The following is a 22,118-nucleotide window of genomic DNA, read 5'->3' as shown; positions in this document are numbered from 1 at the left end:
AAAAGCAGAAGAACTTCTGAGCCTCTGGAACTATTTGACAGAAATCAGTTTCTTATGATAAAAGGTCAAACCAGGCCTTCAGGAGTAACAGCAGCAGCAGTGATACAAGAAAAGCTATCGGGACTCCAGCAAGTAGGAGGTCATGTGCTGGTGATGGATGCTTGTGGACCATTATCTCTACTAGGTGCTAGGTTTCCTACCTGGGACAAGTATTCCCAATATAGGAGACTACAGCTATCACAATTTCTGATAACTGACCCTGGGAGATAGACATATTTGTAAAAATATAAAACTATTTCCCTACAGACTTGTGAAACCCTGGAATACACAAGGAGTAAGTTTTTTTTTTTCTTTTTTTCCAATTAAAGTACTAGCCTTTGAAAAAGAAAAGATCACATACAAATGAATAGCTGGCTAAAAAAGAGGAATAGACTAGAATTTATTTTTCTGGATGATGACTAATTTTAGAATAATTGGCTCCTGGCAGGGACAGAACACAATCTCAAGGAGACAAAGAAGAAAGTGTTTGGCAGCCTTGTCCACTGGATGAAGATGTTGTAAACCCAGATAAAATCAGATACAAAAGACAACATCAGATGGGATATAGAAAAAAAGAACCGCAGAGGATAGAGTTCAGTAAGGCCCCAGGAAAATTAAGCGAAAGGGAAATTAAGTCTATTATTTAGATCCTTAACTGCCTGTGAATCAGAGCATACATTCTGATACAGAAGAGTAAATGTGAGCTCTTGGGCGTTATCAAGCCTTTGCAAGAAGGTACTCAGGACTGAACACATACTGATTAAAAGAGAGAGAGTGTTTGGTGGTTCCTCAAAAGTTAAACATAGAATTACCCAGCAATTATACTTCTAGGCATGTGTCCTAAAGAATGGAAAATAGGTATGTATTCAAACGAATACTTGTTCAGTAATATACAATAGGATCTCTATTCATAATAGCCAAAAGTGGAAACAACCCCAAATCCAGCAGTGGGTGAACAGATAACCAAAATGTGATATATACATATAATGGAATATTATTCACCTATAAAAAGGAATCAAGTACTGATACATGAATATGGATGAACCTCAAAAGAGAAACCAAAAATCACTGTCCTAAGTGAAAGAAGCCAGACACAAAAGGTCATATATTGTTTTGGTTTCATTTAGATGAAATGTCCAGAATAGGTAAATTCATGGAGACAGAAAGCAGGTTCATCACTACCAGGGGCTAGACAGAGGGAGAAATGGGGAGTAAGTAAGTGGGTATATGGTTTCCTTTTGGGGAGATGAGAAGGTTTTGGAACCAGATAGAGGTAGTGGCTGCACAGCATTATAAATGTACAAAATGCCACAAATTGTTCACCTTAATGTGAATTTCATCTCAATAAAGAAAATAAATACAGTCTGCAAGGTTAAAAAAGTTCTTAAATTTTTTAAAGGTCAGGGAGGGAAAGGGTACAGAGGGATGTACAGCAATACATGATAGAAAAAAGTAATGTAGGGCACTTCAGGAGGCCAACAGTATAGAGACAAGACACACTGAAGCAACAAAATTATGAAAGGAAGACACAGACAACCTAGTCAGACAGACCATTAAGAACAATGCTTTCCAGTTAAGGAGGCAAAACATAAGGAAAAGATGAATGATGTCTTACCCAGAGGACAAATACTGTGGGCACAGCAAAGGGGAGGTCACGGTCTCCAAAAGCTAATGCTAATATAGCTGTGACTTTCAGACGGCCGTGTGCCTTGGTAAGGTAAATATAGATGTTTGGAGAAAACAGAGCTTGCTTTTCAAAACTGGGAACAGCAAAAACTTCATCAACATTTGCAATGTCCCTTGCTGAATGATCAGAGATGGGGGTGGGGGAAAGAACGGTGAAGGAGCACATGGAGACACAGAGACTTTATAAGCAATGAGACTGGAAAGGAAGGCTGTGTCCAGACTAGTGTCTAAGTGCCAGGCTGAACAGTTTGGATCTTATTCATTAGTTAATGGGGAGCCATGCAGATTGCTAAGTAGTGAATGACATAAGCTGTGCTTCTGGAAAATTAATCTGGCAGGCATGTGTAGTGTTGATGAGAGGGTAAAAGAGCAGTAAGAAGTTGACTATAATCGTCAGGTAAGAGAATATTACACATGCATTGAGATTATGACCATGGGTGGACAGAAAATCACGCATTAGAAAGGTGATTAGAAGTAGGGGACAAAGACTACTCCAAGATTTTGATTTGGGGAGACTGGGAGGGTGAATGGGTCATTAGCTAAGAGGTAGTATCATAGGTAATTAGAAGGCAGACATGGCACTGACATGAGTTCCATTTTACATGTATTACATTTGAAACCCTGGAGGAACATGCAAGGGAAGATGCCTAACAGACAGCAGTAAAGCCTGAGGGAGATCAGAAAACTAGTAGACATCCAAAAAAGTTTAAAGGTTGAAATTTGATTGAAGTTTGTTATACAGATGGTCAGTGAGCTCTTGGGAAAATGAAATCAACCAGAAGCAAGTACAAGTTTGCTGCCAACTAGTTATGCCAAATCAACTTCAATTTCTTTGTGACAAGGTTTCTAGACTATAAATCAGACAAGTGTTCTAAACATAGTGTATCTTGATTTTGGCTAAATATTTCACAAGTATTTTGTGCTTACAGCCAAAATGGAAACATGTCAGGGACAACAGCAGATAGGGATAGAATCATAGTGGATTGAGTAATCATATGGATTATGGCATCAGTACCAACATAACCACAAACATCAGAGAGCCTAAAAAAGTATTAATGTTATACTAAAATGTTACTACTTAAAGAAATGGCTTATTTATCTCATCGGATACTTGAAACGAAACTCCGATAGGACTATAACAAAATATTGTGTTGGTTTAAAGTGCTATTTGATGGTTTGGAATTTTCACTGAAACTGACCAAATAGATAATTCTTACAAAATTATTTCAAAAGGATAAAATAGAGTTCCTTGTGAATATTACGTGGAAGGAAACTAATAAAAAAAAAAAAAGCATGCTGTTGTCCTTATACAGTGTATGCACAAAAGTTTTCTATTTAATAATTTGGGAGGGCTAAATGTTTTGCTGTTAAAATAACATGGCTAATTGTACACGTCACTGTATGTTAATCTCTGTTAAACTATTCATGCCTTTCAATATTATAAGTCATCAGCCATTTCCATTTGAAGAATTCATTGTTCAAATTCCATGAGGAATGGAATGGCAGGACCTGGGAATTAAACACAAGGGAAGATACACAGAAGTTCCTATCCAAACTCTCCAGAGTCAAGTGTCACTGACTCTGTGTACTGGCAGGAAGAGCCAATATATAATTGCAAGATACACTGAAAATAAGGTGTTAGGAAAATGCCTAACAAAGATGACACGTTCTCTGCAAAGAGAAATCCATCATCTCTAACTGCTGCCCAATAAAATAAATAGGTTCAATCATTATGTAGTCTTGAGATATTATGTCTTCATACAGAACATAAGCTAATATTGTCTTACAAAGCTAATACTTACAATTTAGTTACCCCTAAATATATAAATTGTACTATTTCATTGTAACTTAACCTTTAAAATACAGAATTATAAAACAATGGATGGCTGGATGGACGGACAGATAAGCCTTTTCCGAGTTCAGACACTACTACAAAGATCATAGTTTGTACTATGTTGGAGAGATTGCTACTTGTATAACCAACATTTTTTCTCCTATTTCAATAACCCTGATTTTCTTCCTATGGCAACCAGTAAAGACTGCATTTCCCAGCCTCCCTTGTTACCAAGGTTGGCCAGTGATATAAAAATGGAAGTTAATGGGTGGAACTTCCACAAAGGATCTTTAAGAGGGGACTGAGAGGATACTCTTTCCCCTATCTCCCACTGCCTTCCCCTTTCATCCTTTCTAGAATTCAGGAGTGATGGCTGGCATCAGAAACTCAGCAGTCATAGAAACTGACATTGAAACTTCAGTTGTCTTTGAAAGTTGTGCTCTGAGGATGACAGGGCTGAAAGAAGATGTTCTGGATTTTTCAGGAATGGGAAAAAACCAAATGGATGGTCTGTTCTAGATAGTTAAATTTAACCACAACTAATGCACACTGTATCCAGTATTCTGTTCTCACCTTTCCACTACACCCTTCTCATCTTAAGCTGTTGCCTAATTCAAAGTTATAATGTTTGCAATTCATTCACAGGTTTTCACAGACATCAAAGCAGAGAAAGATATCATCACATGCCTGGATAGTCTATAGTCTATGGCCTTGTGTCCATCTGAGCTACTTTGAGAATATTTTGAATTTCCAATTTTTAAGTAAATTTTAATGACATGGTAATTGTTTTTATGAATTTCCAGTGAAGGGTGAGATGGTGTGACAGCTGTCAGCAAAGTGTCAAATAGACTGTGGCAGTGAAGGTGAGAAGATTTAAAAGCCCCTATTCGTGATAGCCTTTATTTGGTCTGATACCAAGCTGATAAAAATTGGTATCCACTGAAAAAATCATGTTTACCCATCCCTATAATCCCTACACTTCCTGTTGTTTTTTCTGGCCTCAGCTCTCCCAAGCTTCTTTCAGTTGTTTTCAGAGATGATATCAGTTGTAGAAATGATTCTGCCCTAGACTTGTGCCAGTCCCAATTGAGTTTTGAAGTACTTATCATTTCTAATAACCCATTAAATAGGGCCCAAACTATTAAGTCACATATTAAGACCTAGGGCTTCTTATCCCTAGGAAGATCACTGAGCTTACTCCATGTGGTAGGAGGAATTCTGAGATGGAACTTCATAATCTCCAGTCACTAAGCAGCCTCCCTCCCCTTGAGTGCAGGTGGAACCTGTGACTTGATTCTAATCTAGGGAATGTGGAAACAGTGATGGGATGTGACTTCTATGATTACATTACACTATGTATATAAGACTCTGTCTTAGCATGATGGAGTGTAAGGAATTTTCCTGTTGGTCCCAAAGTAGCAAACAGCCTTACTATAAACTGCCAGCAGAGAGGGCCACATATTAGGGAACTGAAAGTAACCTCTATGACCCAATGGGGGCCAAGAGTTGATATCCAGTAAGAAGCCAAACAGCCACAAAGAAATGAATTCTGCCAACAACCTGAATGAGCTTGGAAACTGATTCTTCCCCAGTTGAGTTCCAGATAATACCACAGCCCAGAGAACACTTTAATTATTTGAGAGGCCTTGAACAGAGCCTCCAACTAAGTCAGTCATGATTCCTGACCCACAGAACTGTGAGATAATAAATATGACTTGTTTTAAAATATGAGCTTGTGGTAATTTGTTATGCATCACAGAAAACGAATACACTCCCAAGCCTCTTTTTCTTCCAGCTTGACCTGGACCAGGCACCCAGGGTTGATTTTCTCACTGTTCCTAATTGAAGCCTTTTGAATCCAAGAGCTCTAATCCACAGAATTGAAGTTTCAGCTTTGGTCACTTTTCTAAGAACCATTCCTCCCTCATCCCTACACAAACACACACATACACACACACCTTTCCACATACTTGTCAACTTGTAGATTTGTTGAGCCTTGTAGATTCACCTTACCTTACTTTACCTTACCACCTTACTTTGGTGAATCACATATTTCTAAATATACAGGTCTTAACTACTGCAATTCTCATATCCCTCACAAAGATTGGCACAAAGACTGTTTAGTATTCAGACATTATCCATGAATGGGTCTCCTGATCAATAACCACCTGCCAGCCTGGATTACTAGAAATATTTCCCTGAATCCTCCCATCTCCAATTCCTTGTATCACTACCTCTTAGGTTATCTTTTCCCTTATTGTAGACTCTCAGTGTTGATGGGTTTACTTAAACTCTAACTTGAGATTACAATACTTATTGGATACTAGACTTTCTTACTTGGTCATTTATTTCAACCTCTACTTCCTTCTACATCTAAAACAAAACAAAACCAACAAGATCAACAACAACAACAAAGCAAAAACAAAGGCCCGCCCATTAATTCTAAGAATAAAGCAAATTCAGTATTAAATGCTTATTTAGTATGGCCAGCATATTAGTACTTCTATATACTGATATAGATGTATGATTTAATTTTGTGTATGTTTAATTTTGGGGCCATAGAAATGAATTGTAATGTCAAAAGAATATTTGCAAAATGTTTGCATCCCTTTATAGGCCTTGAAACAGTTTTTTTTAAAAAAAAAGGAAATCTATTATTTTTAACAGATCTAAATTGTTATGAAGTATTATAATTAACAAATCCATTTTATGATGTATGTTACACTTCTGATAAACTTGAGGCCATCATGCGGCTATCTTGAACAGGTAAGAACATTCCTTACCAAATTCATGTGAGAAAGTTATGTGCTTTCATCTATCATACTATAGTTTTTATAAATTAATTGCAGCAAACATTGGGTATTTTCTATAGTATATAATGTAATATATACTGCCTTTAATAGATCATTATCATTATCAATAATAAAAACTACCAAATATTTAGTGCTTACTAAAAGGAAGGCATTATTTAAAATGCTTTATGTACATTATCTCATTAAATCTGGGCAAAACATGATATCAAAGGAGTGATTAATCCCATTTCATAGATGAGAAACTAGAAGATTAAAGATACTAGATAAACTTCAAAAGATAACACAAATGTAAATAAGGATTTAAACCCAGGCTTTTCCGACATGTCCTATTATGGTGTGCTAGTCTAATTCATTTCCTTTATCTACACAGTCAAATAAGCTGTGTTGCTGTAAGGTTTCTAAGTTTTATTTATTTTTTTTTTCCTATTCTAAGTTTTAAAGTTGCACTGAAATATAGTATATGTGATTAACCTAAAACAAAAATCTGCATTCTTTTCGGCTCACATCTTATTTGGATTTAATATATACAAGCACATATGTGTGCATGTGTATTACACATTAATAAATTTTTGATTCAGCAATTACTTATAAATAAAAAGTGCTAAATATATCATAGATAACACTTTCAAGAAAACAGCCAATGCTAATCATAAATATTAAAACCAGAATGACTGGGATTTCATTGAGTCTGTAAATTAAATTATGGATAATTCACATCTTAACAATAGTGAGTTTCCAAGGACATTATATATTTTTCTATTTTCTTAGGTCTTCTTTAATTTATTTCAGCAGTGTTTTGTAGTTTCCAGAGTGTAAGTGTTGTGCATATTTTACTAAATTTATCCCTGAGTATTTCATGGTTTTGATGCTATTATAAATAATTTTAAAATTCTAAATTCCAATTGTTCATTACCAGTGTACAGGCACAACTGATTTTTTTGAATGTTGGCCTTATATTCTTCCACCTTATTAAAGGTGCATATTAGTTCTAGTAGTGTTTTTGTACATACCTTAATATTTTATATACATATAATCATGTTGTTTTAAAAACTTTTACTTTTTTACTTACTAATCTGTTTAACTCTTATTTTTCTTGTAGTATTGTACTACCTAGGACCTCCAATACAACCCTGAAAAAGTGGTGAGGTCAGTTATCCATGCTTTGTTTCCTATCTCAAAGAGGAAGCATTTTGATGCTTTTTGGTTATGAAATTCTTTATGATTTAGGAAGGCATCATGGTTAACTATGTGGTTACTGTAGGATTTTATAGATAACTTTTCTCAGAATAATGAAGTTCCCTTATATTCCTAGTTTCCTCAGAATTTTTATTATGGATGTTCAATTTTGTCAAATGCTTTTTCTGCATCAATAAAGATAATTGGTTTTGCTCCTTCATTATGTTAGCATGATAATTTACACTGATTGACGTTTGAAAGTTAAACAACGCTGCATTTCTGAAATAATCCCCACTTGGTCATGATATATTATCCTTTTAAAAATATACTGTTGGATTCAATCTGCTAATATTTTGGTAAGGATTTTGTTCATAGGAATATTGGTCTGTCATTTTCTTTCCCTTTAAGGTCTTTGTCTAGTTTTGATATCAAGTAATTACTGCCTTCTCAAATGAGTTAGGAAGTGTTTCTCCTCCTCCTCCTTTTTATATATGGTTATATTTAGAAATAAATGTCCAGAATTCAGTTTTACCAGCATAATTTCTGCTTCACTTCCCCACACATCCATCCCCCAGAGATAATTCCTTTTACTTACGTGTTTCAAAACCTCAGTGTGTAGCTCATTCATATTTTAAAATAGATCAATATAAAATCAGTTGGCCTTGTAGAAATAATTTTGTAGAAGTATGAACTATGAGAAGCAATGGGGTGCAAAGAAATTCTAAGTATCATCAGAATACTGTGTTCAGAAAATAACTTTGATGTTTTCAAATAAGTCTTTGTGTGATGAAGACTACTGCTCATATAATGATTAGGTTTCAAAGTAAAACATATAATATAGTCAAGATCTTATTGAATTCTAATTATATACAAAAGGATAGTTTTCTAATCGCTCTCAAAAGGGCTTTTTTTTTTTTTTTAAGATTTTAAGAGTCACCTCCTCAAATTCCTAATATTCTTAATTGGTTTTATAAATTCTAAGGAAAAGAGTCAAAGTAACTGTATTTGTTAAATGTGTGTAGTGGGAAAAGCACCAATTTAATGTGTTAATAACAACATTTAGATTGTTGAATAAGAAAAACCAAGCCTAAGTTACTTCAAGTTGAATAATTTCCCTTAGGAATATCACTCCCTTCTAACATTTCTAAGTTTCTCTTACAGTATTATCACACCTATTAAATAGTGCAGCTTTTCAATGCAATGTGTAACTATCAATTATTCTCAGAAATATAGCTCTCGTATTAATTGCTAAGAGACTTTATCCTAACCATTTGTTATGTGGTGAATTCAGCATCATTGAGAACCACTACTGTGGAAATGCTCCCTCACACTGTCCCTACCAGAACTCAGGTGACAACATGGAACATTAGACCATTCAGGGTAAGCCATTCATTAAGCGATTAACTTTGTCTGACCCAGTTTGTCAAATTTTTGTGTTCTAAATGTCAATTTCTATTCGCTTGATTTCTTTCTACTTGGTTTTGCTAGACTAAGAATAAATTGACTTTTTCAAGGAAAAGCAAAGGAAGTAAGACTTTCAGGAAAAGTAAACTCAGAGGACTCTTGGGGGAAAAATTAAGTACTGGTGAGAATCATCTTTAAGTTAACTAACCAGTTTGGGAGGTAACTGAGATTCTTGCTTCATCCTCTTTGCCTAACACTGCCCCCCACCCCCGCCCTGCATTTTACACTTGGGTACTTACTACTGTTTACCCTGATTCCACAGCACATGCCAAATCTAAGAAAACTTTCAGTAAAGCATTTGCTTAGACCAGATCCAATTTCTTCTACCTAAAAAAAAAAAAGTCAACTTACTTTATAATCTAGTGATAGAAAGTCAGTAGTTATTATTATACATAATCAGTTCATTATTACTATTTCCATCGGAAATAGAGAACTAAAAGGAGATTCAACTAGACACACCTTTCTGCTCTTTTTTAGCATGCATCATGAGGGATTTAGTGATCAAGGAATTTATAGCTACTGGCTAAAAAGACAGTTTAAAATGATCTGTGAATGTCTTTCATCCATGCTGATCCATTACCAAGGATAATCAAAAGTTGGCTAAAAAACCTCCAACACCTCATCAAATACATTATTTTCGACAGTTGGTTAACTTAGAGGAGACTGTTAAATGGTTTCTAGTAATCCTTCAGGTGAACAGAAAGTAAATGATTATATCTCAGACTGGGGGAAAAAGTATACTTTTAAACTTATTTCAAGGTACTTTTATTATTTACTAAGAGCACCATATCTGCTTGTTGTGAACCGATTTATCCAAGCCCTAAAAGATATTCTCTAAGGTAATTAATATTGCCAACCTAATTAAAGGTTACAATATGTCAAAACAAATGCAAAGGGCTGAGGAGGGTAAAAATATTTTGTTTTGTAAGTTTTCAGTGTTATGTCAGTGCAGTCATTTTTAAAAATCCCAGTATTTCTGGTGTTAATATTATCAAAGAAAGGGATGATCAATTCTGGGAAGAGAAAATGGCTGTCAGAAATGTTAAGGATAAAAGATTCATAATCTGTACAGTATCTTGACACTGAGATGTGATTTAAAATAAGAGGAAGTGGGTAAAGAGTCAAAGATCATTCCCAAGTTTCTAGTATACAACTGTGTGCCAGTCATTGAAAATGGAAACTCTGGATAAGAAGTATTTAGAAATAGGGAATTAAAGCTCATGATGAGGTCTGGAATGAAGAAACATTTGAAAGTCATGAGAACATGAGAAATAGAAGTTGCTGAAGATTTGGGTAAGTTATTTTAGGAGATGACCTGGAATGTGTAAGAAGACAGAGGAGGGAATCCTACTGGCCAACAACATCTAAGGGTTTATTTGAAAGGTGAGGAATCATCTAAATAGACTTGAAAGGCACAGTCTAAAAAATAAACAATACATAGGTAAGCTCTCAAAAGGCAGGCATGATGTTTATATTGCTTGTCATTGTATGTATTCAGGGCACCTATTACACTACCTGGAACACAATGGGTCAACATTTGTTAACTAAATGAGCAAACAACCAAGAAAGTGGTGTCCTGTCAAACCAAATGCATAGAACATGTCAAGGAGAAAATAATTTACAGTAGTGACTATTGGATTTGGCAATTAGAAAGTCATTAAAAATCTTAGCAAGAACATCTTCCATGGAGGGGTGCCTGGCTGGCTCAGTCGGTAGAGCATGCGACTCTTGATATCAGGGTTTTGAGTTCAAACCCCACATTGGGTGTAGAGATTACTTAAAAATAAAACCCTAAAAAAATAACTTCTGTGGAGTTTCGGTGGTAAACTGGAATGCACTGAGGGGCAAATGCATGATGAAGCCATGGAGATGTTGAAGACTGATGTCTTTCTCAAAAAGAATGGCAGAGAAGAACAGGAATTATTAATAGTTAAATCTAAGAAGGAAATATTATTGAGAACTTTTTCATAAATTGGGAGAGATCTGAACAGGTTTATGTGCTGGGTAAAAAGCCAAAAGACAGAAGAAATTGAAAAGGCAAAAAAAAAAAAAAAAGGGGGGGGTGATTAATAAAATATGGTCCCTGGGACAAGGGAATGAGTTCTAGATCAGAGATGGGGGTAAATCAGTCTAAGACCAGCGCAAAGTCCTCTCTATCTGCAGAAGGAGTAAATGTGGGGAGTGAGCAGAAAAGAAGAGTCAAGGATAACACTGAGGTTTCTGATATAAGATGGTGATCTGTACCTCTTACCTCTATACCTACATAAATAGGTGAGAAGAGTGAATGCAGGCATGCTCATTAGCATAGAAATAGGAAGTCTGAGGGCTTTTATGCTTCCAGTTTCTCAGGGAAGTAGCAGTGATGCCATCTTTTTAGAAGGGTTAGGAGTAAAGTAGGGATTGTGAAAAGAGTGGTAGATATTTGGGGCAAACTCTGGTCGTAGATTAGCGAATTAAATGGGGCTACACGGATATGGCTGGCACTGTCCAAATGAAGAGGAAATGATAGATTTTGGTTAGTTGTACCAATGTGATTCAGTGGTTTAATTGTCTATAGTGGCACTCAGCAGTCCTGTAATAAAAACCAAAAAGTGGATGGCAGGTTTAATTCAAAGCTAGAAGTTGACAGAAAAGTATGACAGAATGGATAGGAACCAGGGAGGTGACAGTGATAAAATCGATGTACTTGGAAGTTAGACTGTGTGGAAAGGGAGGAGAGCAGTAATATTTTAAGTTTACAAGAAAGGGGTGGTAGTGATTGAAGTGCTTCAAGAGTGTGAAGGGGAATAGAGGGAGTAAAGGAGTGTGGGAGCCGCAGAGCTAAGAGATTATGGTCCTGAATCCCTCCATCAGGCTGGGAGAGAAGGGGCCCAAAGTACAAGGCAGATTTATCTGGGTATGGTTCCATACCTAAATGGAATCATCCAGTGCCGACCTTAGGTCAGCTCAGATGTTTACATGAAAAAGCCAGAAGCAGCAAGAACAAGAGGACAGGTATAAGCACCCTAGGGCAGTCAGGGCACACATTAAAAATGCCACTATTTGTGTGGCACGCTACAATAAAGAAATGAGGCTTCCTGAAGCTGTCGATGACTGGATCAAGGGGTCACCTACTGCTTGGCACACATCCCAGACACACTATCACCCATTCTAATCCATTCACTGCTTGTACACCAGAACACACTCCTTTAGGAAAACTCTGCCTTAGGAAACCCTGAAGGACAAAATCAAGAAAATCAAATGACTAATGACAAAGGTCAGAAAGTTAAGGATGAGAGGTACAAAACAAAGATAATAGGATCTGAATCCAGGCAAACACTGGACTGGACATGGGGGAAAAGAGCAAGGATAGGAATGAAGGAGGAGTCTTCAACTCTTGTGTGACACCTGACATGAGTCTCTGATACATGGATGACTCAACATAGAAGTTGGTGAACATGAAGGTGATATTTGGAGCCCCTAACTCCAGAAATAGGTATTTCAAGGTGAAAAGCAGTAAGGTTTACTTCCACTAGTTTTAATTATTCATATAACATAAAACCAAGTATTAGAGGCAATTAATCAGGAAATTTAAATACCTAGGTAATTTAAAAGAGTTTTTACGAATGAAGTAATAGTGCTCTGGGGGAAAAAGCAATCCAACCCATTATTTAAATACAAAAATTTACTTGTAAAAATATATCCTAATATTTTTCTGTTTGGCAACTGCACACACTAACAGGAAATTCTTTTAAGTCTGGGATGCTTATACGTATAGCCTTGCCTGTGTGTCAGTAGGATACAAGATGCTTTATTCTGCTTGAACATCTTTGAAGGAATGATCAAACAAGCAGAATGTCATTTGCATTATCAAATGACCTTCATCTGTGATCTTCATAGAAAACAAACAGCTTTAAATGAGAAGAAGCTGTTAATTTGGCCATATTACAATAACAAGAGTTCATCACATGCTCTATCCTATAGTTCTGAATTATGGCACTCTTTTATGTAGTTACACTGTAAATCACTATTTATGGCATTTCTGCACTTCTGGCCAAAATATCCAGTAAATCAAATTGGAGATGAAATATTTTTGGCTTAAACCAATTCAATATGTTCTCACTTCTGACAGCTGTAAAACTCAAGAGTTATTTTACATCTCAGTGTTTGAAGTCTAAAAATCACAATTTTGGATGACCAGATGCACTCCAACTAAAATCCTGGAAATCTCATGATGTCTGGGAAATTAGCTGAGAGGGGCATGAGTAGGTCACTGTTACTGGATGAAATTCACAGGGGAAGCATAGCAAGGGACCATTAACTAAAGTCAAAAGCAAGAGATTATAAACAACAAAATTTTAAGAGATATCCCAATTGGAATTAAGGTGTGCCTGTTAACAGGATGATGAAACAAACATATACTCTATTTTATTCTAGCTAGTCAGCTAATGGGGTGCCTGGGTGAGTCTGCCTTCAGCTCAGGTCATGATCCTGGAGTCCCAGATGGAGCCCCACATTGGGCTCCCTACTCAGCGGGGAGTCTGCTTCTCCCTCTCCTTCTGCCCGCACCCCCCCCAGCTCGTATTCTCTAATAAATAAATAAAATCTTAAAAAAAAAAAAAGAAAGTCAGGTAAGGATAGAGTTAGAGCCCCAGTTGAGTCTGGTAATTATTCTAACAAAACATTTATGTAGAAGGTAATCATTCTTCTTTGAGGCTGTTTTTAACAGTAAGAGAAGTAAAAGAGGACTGAAGGGATGAGCTAAGCAAGGAAATAAACAATAATGGAAGAGTTCACTACTATAGAGGAATGTTGTCATGATTCTCTGAGGTTTTCCAAGCAAAAATGGCTATGCCAGTGTTATTATTTTAAAAGAATTTAGTAAAACCACAGAATTATTTGTGCACATGTACTAGAACAATTTAAATTTTGAAACATAAGATTTCATGTAGTCTTTGCTCTATTATTACTGGTTGAGATTACGATACTGGCTGCAACCACAATGTGGAGCTGAGCCTGTGGCCCTTCTGTTCTTATGTGAGCTGTCTTATATTCACTGGAATATAACTCTTGGAAATGCAGCATTTATGCTGAGTATTTTTGAAATCTTTTAAATGCACTTCACTTAGTGGCTATGACTACTACTTTAAAATAGCAAAGAAATATTTTTGGATCCTTGCCACTCTTTTTCCAGAATAGGTGGAATTCAAAAGTGAATTTTCATTCACAGTTATGTTAGAACACAGACTTCTTTCCCTTTGTGGTTGTGGACTGTTAGCAACTGTAGAACCAAGTGATGCTTTGGGAGGGTTTAGCCCTCTCTCTCTTAGCGGCCCCCCGCCCCTAGGCACCATTAAGATTAATACACAACATGCAAAAGTAGTTTTGTTACACCAGATCAGCTTCAGGAAAAATTCTCTTGCTTCTCTTCCAAAGGAATTGCCACCCTATACCCATCCTATTTCTAGTGTCATCACTGAGTGGCAGCACAGTGTATTCATCAACTACATGGATTTGAGCATCAAACAGACTCTGACCCATACCAGAGACAAGCTGAAAGGAACAGACAGCATCTCTTTCTATGTGTTTGACTTTGGGAAACTTAACACCTCCCTAGGTCTCAGATTTTTTAGAGTGGTTACACTGACTAAATGAAATTATGCATTGTGAAGTGCTTTGGTAGTATCCGTCACATATGAAGAGTTCAATTAAGGCCAGCCATTTTTAATATTATTGTTACTGGTACTATTACTGTTTATTGCAAATAGTTTATCCAATGAAAATATCCACAATAAAAACCATAAGAAGTAATAGAAAATGAAGAATATAAGGGGGTTTTGCTCACTAATAAGCAATACAAAGTACTCCACAGGTATTCTCTTCTATTACTTGAAGATTTCATTTGTGGAGAATTATAGGACCATATGTTATATTTTGAGGGGGACTAATAATCAGGAAATGAGATTTTCTTGTTAATCAAAAATCCTGGTTAAAAAGGAGTTGTCATTTGTTATGGAATAAACTATGTTCCCTCAAAATTCCTGTGTTGAAGTCTTAACACCTTGTACCACAGAATGTGACTATTTGGATATAGGGGCTTTAAAGAGATGATTAGCTCAAAATAAGACTCTTAGGATGAGCCCCAATCCAACCTGACCCATGTCCTTCTAAGAAGAGGAGACTAGGACAGACAAACAGACACCCCCTGGCATACACATGCACAGATGGACAACCATGTGATGAAGCAGCAAGAGGGCAGCCATCTGCAAGCCAAGGAGAGACGCTTGAAAGGAAACCAACCCTGCCAGCACCTTTATCTTGTACTTCTAGCCTCCTGAAGCAGGAGAAAATAAATTTCTCTTTAAGCCACCCAGTCTGTGGTATTTTGTTAAGGCAGCCCTAGCAAACTAATGTACCATCTATGGTTGACCAACTACTGAAAGAACAGAATATTACAAAAACAATTCTAAAACATGTTGAATGTGATTTGATTATTTAGAGAACATTTCAGTGTCTCATATTGCCTCAGAGTTATCTATATGACCATCAATTTTCATTTTATTAGCAAAGAAATGCTACTAGAGAATTCTGTATAACAATTTAATTCAACAAATATTGATTGAATAGTGACCATGTGGAAAAGACTTGTGCTCATTGGTGAGGATTATATGTAGTAAGAGAAGATAAAGATAAGCAAGAAAGTATTTCAAATACCTTACAATGCAAGGAGAGAGAGAGAACTGTAGACAGCAATAAGATAAGAATGAATTAAAGTGTTATAATAAAGGTGAAAACCAAGGGATTTGAGAGCATAGCTGTGTGAAGGATTGATTTTAACTGGGTACACTGATAAAGATTTAGTGAGAAAACACATTTGGGCTGGCACTTCAAGATAAGTAAGATTTTAATAGGTGAGAAGCAGGAGAAAATTCCAGGATGGACATAAATACAAACATATTTTGGATATTTGGGAAAACGTAGATAAGGGCAATAGTCAAGTAAGGAGAATAGGGTGGGGTTGGAGCAATGGAAAGTCTGAAGGGTTCTGAATAGTGGAGTGGACTGATAACAAGTATTAATAGAAATATAGTAGTAGGAGCAACATCAGGAATTATATTAGTAATAGTAGGATTTAAGTAGCTAATACTTATTTACTACCCATTATGTGCAGGGCCTCCTAATAAGCACTTCATGTTCATGATCTCATTTAATTCTCAAAAACAAGTCATTAAGATATATATCACCTGTTTTGAAAAATGAGAAACTGGGTGCAAGGAAGGTAAGGAACTTGCCAGAAGTCATATAGATAATAAGTGGTAAAGTCAGAATCCCAAAAGATCTTGCTGACTTCAAAACCAATTCACTTAATTCACATGAATATTTTCTAAGATAAAAACTAAGGGGGCACCTAGGTGGCTCCATCAGTTAAATGTCCGACTCTTGACTTGGGCTCGGGTCATGGTCTCAGGGTCATGAGATTGAGCCCCACATAGGGCTCGGTGCTCAGTATGGAGTCTGCTTGAGATTCTCTCTTACCCTCTCCCTCCCCCTGGCTCATGCTCTCTCTCTAAAATAAATAAAATCTTTAAAAAAAATGAAAACTAAGAAATCATATAATCCATCCTCTCCACATAGTTGGATCTATTTTTGTTTGTTTGGAAAATAGATGTCATACTTTATGATCAACGTGAAAATCTATTCAAACTTTTGTTTCTATGGAAAATGTTAAGAGTTTAAAAGGCAAACTTAAAACATTTATCATTCTTTCTGGCAGGAAATCAAGGCCTGTCTTCTAAGTCTTTCTTATAATAACAAGAGAGGAGATCCTAACTCAGCCAGCTTTTCCTATGAATTACCAACTGGGATGGTTTGAAGATAAATGCTAGGAGTATAGGGTGGTGCTGTGAAGCAGAGAACTATGTGAGCAAAGCAAGTTTCTGAAAACAGAAGTTCTTCATTCTTTACGATCATGCTTCTCAGGCCACAAAAATCTGGAGTTTGGTATAACCAGTATAGGGAGCAGGCAGCCATGGCAAACTCATCAAAGCTCTGTGTCTTAATCAAGTCTTCATTAAAAGAAAGATTTCCTTGTACCTGGGATATTGCATTGCATTTTCTAAAATAGATATACCAACTCTAAGCTAAAAATATTCTTTTATAAATAACAAAGAATAATAAAATGGCCAATACACTATAGTCTGAAACCTTGGTCACTGGACCATAAATGGGAATGTCAAACTATATTAGAGCAAGGACTTTGAGGTAATTCACCAATAGGGACAGAAATTATGTATGTGTGTAAACATTTTCCTCCAAGCAAAAATGATGGCTGCAAGTCACTGTCACATCAGCTAATGGAATAAACTACCACCAGTCCGATACAAAGCCACGACCTAAGCTTTTGTTCCTACAGTTGTGATGCACCTGCCACAGGGCAATCCTACTCAAATTTAAATCCACATGTGTGTGAGTGTCTGGTTTTTAAGTTTTTGAGACCAATATCATTTTCACTGGCCAAAAGGAATAAAAGGTAACAAAGTGATTCATTCTTGAGTGTTATTTTTTTCATCCTGTTAATGAATCTTTGCTGATTAACAACTGAAGCAGTTCTAAAAAGCCACTGATGGAGAAAGACACAGTCTATCTGTCTGGTGATGTGTTTTAATAAAATGCTTTTTGTAAAAAAAAAAAAATTACAACTCCCACAGTACTGGGAGATACTTACTGGAACCTTTATTCTATAGCCTATGGTTATGGTCATGAAGACAAATGAGTTAGAAAACAGAAGTAATTATAGAGATATCCCATGTAACCCTCAGCTATGATCTCAAATATTCCCACCCCTAAGAACAGATATCTTGGATTACTAACAAGGAACTTAGGAGGGAAACACTACTTAGAAAATATTTAGCAGACACATTTGCAAATGCTGAAAAGGGCTTACAAATAATTTATATGAATAATAGTAGTTATTCAAGTGTTTATGCTAAATTTTGAGATCTTACTTTGACTAATATCTTTTCTAGTTATTTTCTGTGCCTTACCCAATTCTTATCAACAAATCCTCAAAATACTGTAGAACACTCAGGATATTTAAACTGATGTGTGATGGTATCAAAATATCACTTCATATTTTAAGCATGGATAATATTGTGAAATTTATTAATAACTGTAAAATAGATTTCAACAGATCAGCATTTATTTGGTTTCAAATTTAGGGAGTGTGCTTTGCCATATGAAAGAGAATTATGTTTCAGTAGAATGAAGAACTCTTAGCGAGATCTTGCCCCATATCCAACTCTTGGCAAGCTAAGCTTAGATGGGGAAAACACTAGTGTCAGAATAAATGCTTTAACTTCCAAACTGGATCCTTTCAATAACATCTTTTGTAAAGTATCTCTATTGAGAAATGTTATTGTGCTTCACTCAGGAACAATCTGGAACCAAAGTATCTATTTGCTTTAGTGTAGGAAAGCAATAGTCCGATACACTGCCATGCCTTTTTTTTTTTTTTAGATGCTGGTTTTAATCTGCTTTTTAAATTTTTTCCTATTTATTTATTTATTTATTGATGTAGTGTTCCATGATTCATCATTTGCATATAACACCCAGTGTTCCATTCAATACGTGCCCTCTTTAATACCCATCACCAGGCTAACCCATCCCCCTCTAGAACCCTCAGTTTGTTTCTCAGAGTCCATAGTCTCTCATGGTTCGTCTCCCCCTCCGATTCCCCCGCCTTCATTCTTCCCCTCCTATTTTTTTTTTAAATGTATAATGTATTATTTGTTTCAGAGGTACAGGTCTGTGATTCCTTTTTTGAGAGTAATGCTACCGGTTCTTGAGGAACGTTGGGTAGGTGGCTCATCAAGGTTGCTAAGTATTAGGGAAAATGTCCCAGCCTCTTTTTGTGGCAGAGAAGAGGTGTTTTAAAAATTAGATTCAGAGAAGGAAAAAAGCCATTCCAATCATTCCAATAGTTTTGTAAATGTTTTCATAAATATGGTTCTTAGCCTTCAGAGCATTTGTTTGTTTTTAAACAACTATCAAAATTCACAAGAACTAAACTAAGCTTCTTACCATCAAGAATCACCTGACCTCTCCTCTTCATCCAAGAATCATTAACATTAAGGGCATCATATACCTGTGAGTGGCTTATCAAGATTTGGCTGTAAGATGTTAAAACCTTCACGACCTTCACTAAAGTGAAAGCATTTCCAAGTACAACTCATTTAACTACACCATTATACTGGATGACAGGTCTGAGACTGAGGGAGTATGAGAATAGTAAAGCTCCAAGTCCCCTGGGGTAGACACATAAAATGAGGCAGAACCTGTCTAAACAACACATTTGTTGTAACTAGCTGTGGTGTTTTCAAAGTCTTTGCTCTGGAAACTACACTGATTGTGCCAGAGTTCACCCTCTCACTACTGCCACAAAAGCATTTCAAATACAGATCAGACTTGTCCATCTCTATTAAACCAGAAATGACAATAGGTATAAACTACTGAATCCAGATTCGCATTTTTCACTAATATGTAACTTGGTTACTAAAGAAATTCTTGTTCTAAATATTTTGCTGTTCTATTTCTTTTAAGAAGTCAGTGCTTTGTTAAATTTTGCCTTTTGTTACTCTAAGTACAAAACAGAATGTTTTCTTGATCCAATATCAATTGCAAATATATGGCAGACTTTATTAATAATTACAAAACAGTTTTAATTTACATGGTATTTGCCTTCTACATACTACTTTTTAAAAGAATATTCTTACTTTATAATATTCTTTAAATATTATAAATTGACTTCGATCTTAAGAGTTAGATTTAACCACTCAACAAAAATGAGAAGAGAAAGAAACTAATGTTTGCTGACCATGTCTACTATGTTTAAGCACTGTGCCCAGGAAGAAATACCATGACCTTGAAACGATCACTGGCAAGTGGCAAAGGTGACCTGCTAACATTGACCTTGTTACCCTATGACAAGGGTGGTAGTACAGCAAACAAAGTGTTTTATGACAACAGATTAAAAGCAGGCTTATTCTGACCAGGACAATCAGTGTAATTTCCAGTTCCAAAAGATTTCGTAAAGTAGGTGATATTACACTGAACCGTAAGGGACAAATAGTAGTAGTAATAATAATGAGAATTACAACTCCTGCTGCTGTTCACATAGCACTTGCTATATGTTATGCATTATTCTAAGAGCCACACATACGTTAGTTCATTTAATTTTCACAATAACTCTGCAAGGCAAGTACTAATATCCCCATTCTACACATGAGAAAACTGAGGTTCATAATGATCAAATGACTTGCCCAATGACACACAACCAAGAAAGTGGTGGAGCTTAGATTTGATCCAGATGATCCAGCCCTAGAGTCTGCACTTAACTACTATATCAAACTGTCCCCCACATAGCAATTCATGAAGGAGGAAGCTTAAAAGGCCCACCCAACAGAGGGAATAATAACACAGCATGAAGTTAGGAGGTAAATGATTATGCTGTCTTAATTCAGTGGGCTCCTTGAACATCTTTCTCACTCTGAGTAGATATGTGAGGTATACAGCACTCCCTTATTCCTCCCACCATAGGCCTCCATTTCCGTTGTTCTAATAGGAAAGACAAAAAGAGAAGAAAGTGATACAAAGCATACAAAGCATGGAAATCCATTTTATCTGGAATTATTATATACATAGAATATTAAAATGGAAATCCTAGCTGAAACACCAAGACAATAATTAACACATTCCAAAGGAGGTGTTGACCATATGCTGAATTTCCAAAGCAGGATTCTGAGAACCAGTTATACAATTCTTAAATGCCGCATCCGCACCAACATCCTGAAGTCAGAAATTAGGGAGAAGAATTTATTTGGACTGAGAAGCTGTGAAAGGATGGGAGATGCCTGCTTGGGGAGAAAGACTTTGCCAGGAACTTTTGGAGACTTTAATGTGTCCCCTGCTATTTGATGGGCATGGGGACTAGTGTCTGATTTATGCATGAGAAACCTAGATGCCAAGTGATTGGTTAGTTCCATTTGTGGTGGAACAAAGGGGAGATCACTATATTGGGAATCACCTAATTCTTAGAGTACATCGGGGTTCACAATGTGTTTTTTGTGGATCAGATATGGGCATTTTGTAAGAGGGAATTAGAATGAGGTCACCTACAGTTATATCCAAGACCACCTGGATAAGGTCAACAGATCTCAAAAACTAGAGGGAACATTTGCTTTCTTAGCCAGAATAGGGATGCTTTGCTCCATTAAAATGACTGCAGAGGTGTGGGTGCCTGGGTGGCTCAGTCGATTAAGTGTCCAACTCTTGATTTCGGCTCAGGTCATAATCTCGGGGTTGTGGGATCAAGCCTGGCATTGGGCTCCACACTGGGCATGGAGCCTGCTTGGGATTCTCTCTCTCCCTCTCCCTCTGCACCATCCCCCCCCACCCCCGCCAACAGACACATACACACACTGCTCACACGCACGTGTGCTCTCTCTCAAAATTAAAAAAAAAAAACTGCAGAGGGAAGAGTCTACAAATAACCAATGAAAGCATTTAAAATTTTATATAGTCAATCTATGACAAAGAAGGCAAGAATACACAAAAGGGAAAAGACAGTCTCTTCAATAAGTGGTGCTTTGAAAATGGGACAGCTATATGCCAAAGAATGAAACTGGACCACTTTCTAACACCATACACAAAAATAAACTCAAAATAGACTAAAAACCTAAATGTGAGACTTGAAACCATAAAAATCCTAGGAGAACAAAGGTAGTAATTTTTCTGACATTGGTTGTAGCAATATTGGTCTATGTAGGTCTCCTAAGGCAAAGGAAAACAAAGCAAAAATAAACTATTGGAACTACATCAAAATAAAAAGCCTTTGCAAGGCGAGGAAACCATCAACGGAATAAAAAGGCAACCTACTGAATAGAAGAAGATACTTGAAAATGACATATCCAATAAGGGGTAATATCCAAAATATATAAAGAACTTATACGCTGTGAATTGTGCAGGACTGTTGAATCTCAGATCTGTACCTCTGAGACAAATAATGCAAGATATGTTAAGAAAAAAAAAAAGAAGAAGAAGGTAGCGGGAGGGGAGGAATGAAGCGGGGG

General features: G+C 36.4%; 1 protein-coding gene across 6 annotated transcripts in view; it reads right to left on the bottom strand.

Moving 5' to 3' along the window:
* The window catches only part of IMMP2L (inner mitochondrial membrane peptidase subunit 2), a 750,329-nt gene that overhangs the window by 33,328 nt on the left and 694,883 nt on the right, over positions 1-22,118 (bottom strand). For 4 of the 6 annotated variants that reach the window (XM_081800240.1, XM_081800241.1, XM_081800242.1 and 1 more), the window contains exon 6: positions 9,252-9,339. The exons of the other annotated variants lie outside the window; for them this stretch is intronic. In XM_081800240.1, coding sequence (XP_081656366.1) covers positions 9,252-9,339 — 88 coding nt within the window. The remainder of the gene's footprint in view (positions 1-9,251; positions 9,340-22,118) is intronic. 6 annotated transcript variants of the gene reach the window in all.

Source organism: Leptonychotes weddellii, chromosome 12, assembly GCF_054177405.1.
Source record: "Leptonychotes weddellii isolate Sample4059 chromosome 12, ASM5417740v2, whole genome shotgun sequence".
NCBI classification, from domain to species: domain Eukaryota; kingdom Metazoa; phylum Chordata; class Mammalia; order Carnivora; family Phocidae; genus Leptonychotes; species Leptonychotes weddellii.
This window is presented reverse-complemented; position numbering and strand designations above follow the sequence as displayed.